Here is a 5,486-nt window from a genome sequence, read left to right on the forward strand (position 1 = left end):
ACTTGACATATTCTTAGGGATAAAGGACAGTATCACATTATTATCTACTACTATTTCTTCCCTTTTATCGTTTAAAATACATTAGTTCCTAGCTGGAGACATCAGTGACCCACTACTACTGGATACAACGAACCGTTAAGCGAAAGCTTCTTCTATCCCGTTCAGAACCATTTGACTCATTAAACCATTTGCATTTGATTTCAGGGTTAAATGAAGGCGTTTACTTGACTTTGAAGGACACATGTGATTCAAATGAGTAGAGTTTTGCGGTTGGATGGAGATCTATTAAGAGCAACCGTAAACGAGTTGTCAAAAGTTACTGAACTTAAAGGAGTGCCGGTACTTAGGAATAATTATTTGTCATCCTCGGCTTAGTTTTCCAGGTTTACTGAACTTAATCGTATAATCAAAGGTTTTCGTACACAAGAAATGACGATTTTGTCAGGAAATACTGGTGTTGGTAAAACGACTTTCATGTGCGAGTATTCGCTTGATTTGGCTGAACAGGGAGTTCCGACACTTTGAGGGTAGTTTTGAAATGCCTCTCCGAAAAGTGTGTAAGACACTAATCCAACAGTTCGCAGGGTAATTTGACGATTCCTTTTCATTAAGGCCAATTCAGTGAGCCATTAGATCCTCCTATACCCAGTAGGATCGCCGAATGGGCACGTATGTTTAGCGAAAACGTTCCTATTTATTTTATGAACTTACATGGAGCTCAAAGTTTGACAGAAGTATTAAAGGTGATTGATATTGTGACGTGATATTCTTGTGTTCTTCTGTATGTTTACTTGTTTTAGTTCTTTGTAGTTAATTTTAACCTGTTATTATGTTTCTGGCTAAGTACATCACGAACTTAAATTCACAGTCAATTATTGTGGTTTAATGAACGATAACTAAAATTTTATTCTTGGTTCTGATTATATTTATTAGTAATTCAGGCTCATTAAGATCGTGTTCTACGTGGTCATTAGTTTCAGGTGATACTGTACTTGACTTGTAGAAAAACAAACGTTCTTAGTAGTGCATGTTAAGCATAGTCTAACACATTATCCCACACTGGATTACAGGGTTGTAAAAATAGTCATTAAAGTCACAAACTATTAGTATAATAAGGATGGGGTACTTTAAGCATTATTAGTCAATGAATGTATACTTTAAATAATTAGTCTAAAAATCGACTATTCAGTTCAGTCATAAAGAACGTTGTCAATTACATATTCACATTCACTCAAGTTTCCATTCCTTATTACAGCTAGGTCAAATTAACAATATTCATAGCAATTAAATCGATGTGATAAACATTAAATGCGATTTCTTTCTGTCTAGATATATTTAAATAGTGGATTTAGACTCAAAATCATGTCAGTTTAATGTCAGGTGGTGTAAATATACTAAGATCGTATGAACAATGTTCTCAATTCCAATTAATGTAGTAAAACGTTTTGTACTGCAATATTTGAGTTTTATGGATATCCGCACTATTATCTATGGATTTCTGCAGTTAACAGTTTTAGGTTATTATTATTATTATTATTATTTGGACACAAATATTGGTACAACGGGGCACCAGATATATATGCGCCACACAAAAAATTGTTATTTCATTTAATTGTGTTAGGGTTTTGATACTGCCCAGGTGCCCAAACTGAAGCAGGTGATTTTCTTAAGGGGCCACACTTGGAGCCTTTGACGTAAAGATCTGATCCACAAGGCAGTGGAGGATCGTAAAAAGATGCAGTCCCATGGAAGCCGGTGACCGACGATTAATTCATACGCCATTTGTTCTCTCAGGATACTGGAGCCCATGTGCACCACGGGCTTGGAATCAGGGTTTTCCAACTCCCCTAGGTGAACTTTCCGTGTCCACCAACCCGGTTAAAGTGCCGGATATTAGCTTTTTGTCCTCTCAATTTCGTAAACAATAACATCCCGCCACGAGAAGGCAGTGAGTAAGACTTTCCCGGCCGTGTGAGAGCATTTCGAGAGAGTGGGCGGGTACTCTTCACTCTCGGCCGTACCAGGAAAGGGCTCAGTTTTTGGTTGCCTGTTGTAAATCAAATAACAGTACTTCAAAATTGTTTACTAGAATACCACTCAATTTACAACTTAGTGTAGTGTTCGATACGACAAAAACTTAGTCTCATAGTACACTTGGTCCAACTAATGAATCTAAGTGTATAATAACTAATTATCCCACTGGAATAAAAGTAGTCAGATGTACAGTTATTTCACTTGTAATATCATAACTTTACAGACAGCATTTAGTCACGCTATCGTGCACTCACATATACACATGTGTGTGATTCTCGTTCTGACTAGGGTGGAATGATTAAACTCACTTACCAGGTGCCTAGATATGAGGCACATTCTACGTATCTGGGATAATAATACTGCTCAGTTGTCTAAATCAAAGTAGGGGAGCAATGTTCGAATCTACGACTAGACTGTATAAAATCAGACGCCATAACTACTAAGGCACCGATCATTATATGTACCTTTCAGAGTTCATCACTCAAATTAAGGTGCGAAACCTGTTTATGTCTTGATATTAAAATCCTGATTTTGACTTTACATTAGTAATTTGAAGAGAATAGAAATCCATTATCAAGACTGACTGCGTAGAAACCTAGGTGTGGATGTGACAAGTAAACCTTTTGTAATTGACTCTATAAGAGCTGTTGAACTGAGAAGTACACGATGATTTAGTGGAGCTAAACAGTTTATTTTTATTCAGTAGAATCAATATTGATTAGTTAAGGAACAACAGAACTGATTTTACAGCATTGGATTTCGTCCTTGACAAATTCTTAAGACGACGTGTCTTAGTTTTACTGACTATCACTTTTAAACTGCAGTTTCAAGAACAATGGTTTTTGTTACTGTTAGCTGAGGTGATTGGGATAGGTGTTCCATGTGCCCAGCCACCCCCTACCTTGACACACGATGATAGTTGGTTTAGGAATAAGTGCATCCACTTTCTGTCTCCCCTTAGACCCTTGGTTTCCTGATTGTCCATGAACTTTTAAAATTCTTTTCATCCCAAGGATCCATGTTTTATTATCGAATTATATCTTTCATGCCTTATCTTTTTTACTACTTGTTTTACTAACGCGTAGTGTAAATAAGTGTCTGGACAAATTGAACAAGTTAGGAATAATGAGATTAGCAAAATAAATAAGTGAAGCTGGTTAAAGAATGTAAAAAATGCTATTGAAATTAATCATATGACATGATTACTCAGAGTAAGAAAATTGAGAGTTATGCAGGTTTTTAAGAGCATCTCATGGTAATGCAATTAGTTCTTGGTCATTTAAACATCATACTACATCAAGTAGGCTGATAGTGCGCTTAATTTTCGATGCACTACAACTTAAATAAAGTATTGATGTGTGGGCGAGAATGATAATATTTGGTTGTTTGCTTAGTCAGACATGTAGATAGTCTTACAAGTGTCAAATGAGTTATATATTCCCCTATCCTTATTATTTACAATTATTGATTAATTGTTGTTGGATTGTGTCGGTTTTGGTGTGCAAATATATTTACGTTCTTGTCAGGCTGATAACATGTTTTTTATCTGAGTTGTGTTGAAGTCCTGTAGAGTAGATACTGGGAGGGAACCTAGTGTAGATATCCGTCTAAGGTAAATTAATATCTCATTCGTGTAACAGGGAAAACGGACCGTTATAACAAATATCAAAACTCATCTTAAAACTAAATTTATTATGTATTAGAAAGGAGTAAAAAGTTGATCTCCCAAATTTTAAGTTCAAATGAAGTAATAGAGTTATTGAGTAAGATGAAAGAACTGAGTTTAAATATGTAGGCAAGCGAAAATAAGGCTTAATGTCCATCAAAATTTGATTATCTAGAAATGAATATCATTCACTACTAATTTCTCTTGTTCATAAAAGTTTATTTCAAAATATTTTAATGATATAATACGTTCGCCAAGAATAATTTTCACCATTGACTCAAGAAAATGTTTTTAGCAATTTGTGCTTAAATCTGATATAATACTATAAGTAAACCACTATTCAACGCATGTGTTTTTTCGCTGCCATAATGATATTTCCAACAACACTATGGTTCATTTTTTTAGTTATGAGCAGATTGAATCACTAATTTAAGGAGAGCAAAAACGAAGATTGGTGCACAATAATATGAATTCATTTTATTTTCTTAGATCCTTATCAGCTGCCCACAACCTATAATACTTAAAATCAACGTTATTATAGATACTGACATACTTATAAATACGAGAGTAATTAGTGATGAATATGTGTATCGTGACGTAGCGAAGATTCCGATGGAGTTAATAAGGTCATAAAAAAATTTGAAAAAAGCACAATAAACTAACGATCCTTTTTTTCGTTAGAGGTGTTAGGAAGTTACAAAATCTTGTATTGCTTTCATTTACGTTATGACTTAGTGTTATAACCCTTATTATTACATCATTGTGACTTTCAACTGTTCACATTTCGTCGTAGAGTTGGAACTTTTAAATTTCATGTGTTTTTATCATTCATTAGTTTTGTATAAAAATATTCATTTTCCTACCGTTAGTGGATTTATGCTAAGTTAGATTAACTGTCAACTTTTGACAAATGTTATGATTAAAATGCTTGCTTAGTTGTGCAATATCACTTAATTTATACGTTCGGGTAATAATAAATGACAGGAAATCACCTGAGTATGATCCATACATTTGCTTGAACTGTTAGGAATCTGCTTTATGAATGTCCGAAACCAGCCATCATTTTCAGTATGGGGTTGTGGAGATTGTTGGATTTCATTTAAATCACGAACCAATCTAAGTTAAACAACCATCAAAAACTTGAAGGTACCGGAGGCCTTTGGTCAATATAGCTAATCCGTATCAAGTATGAGAAAGGTACTCAATGAAGACAATGAAAAATGGTCTCCCAATTTCATGAACTGGAGTTGGATCCCGACTCAGTGGTCTATTGGTTAAATGTTCGTTCATGAGACCGAAGGTTCTCGGTTCTATTCTCGTTTACAGGATCGTGGATTTCCACTTCTGAAGAGACCTATACTTGGATGAAACGACCACCCAGTCCTTGAAAGATTTCTGTGGTTGTGTAACTTAGATCAGTTCGTGATCTCAATAATATTCAACTATCATTTTTCCACGGTAAAATAAAGGATATTAATTAGTTAATTGAAACAAGCGTATATTTATATATAGAAATAGTACCAAAGTAAGATTGTTTGTCCATAAAAAAATCCGAAACAAGTGAAACAATTTGTTTGAAAACTAATAACCTATGTTTGCTTTAAACCACCTGTATGAATAAATATAATGTTATCTAGTTCTTAGTGCTGATGGAATTTCACTGATCAGTCTGGGTTGTGATCGAATAGGTCAATACCAACCTAAATAACTCGATTATTAAGTTTCTAGTTGCAACACTCCATGATGCCGGACAAAATCCTATGAGAAAAATCAGTTTCCTGAGAAC

General features: G+C 34.7%; 1 protein-coding gene across 1 annotated transcript in view; it reads left to right on the forward strand.

Annotated features, from left to right (window-relative positions):
• Nucleotides 1–252: 252 nt before the first annotated feature.
• Smp_146360 (hypothetical protein) overlaps nt 253–5,486 on the forward strand; it is a gene marked incomplete at both ends in the record, with an annotated part of 5,977 nt that continues 743 nt past the window's right edge. The window contains 3 exons of the mRNA XM_018795612.1: nt 253–333; nt 376–510; nt 621–743. Coding sequence (XP_018649907.1) covers nt 253–333; nt 376–510; nt 621–743 — 339 coding nt within the window. The remainder of the gene's footprint in view (nt 334–375; nt 511–620; nt 744–5,486) is intronic.

This window comes from Schistosoma mansoni, chromosome 2 (assembly GCF_000237925.1).
Source record: "Schistosoma mansoni strain Puerto Rico chromosome 2, complete genome".
Classification (NCBI taxonomy): Eukaryota; Metazoa; Platyhelminthes; class Trematoda; order Strigeidida; family Schistosomatidae; genus Schistosoma; species Schistosoma mansoni.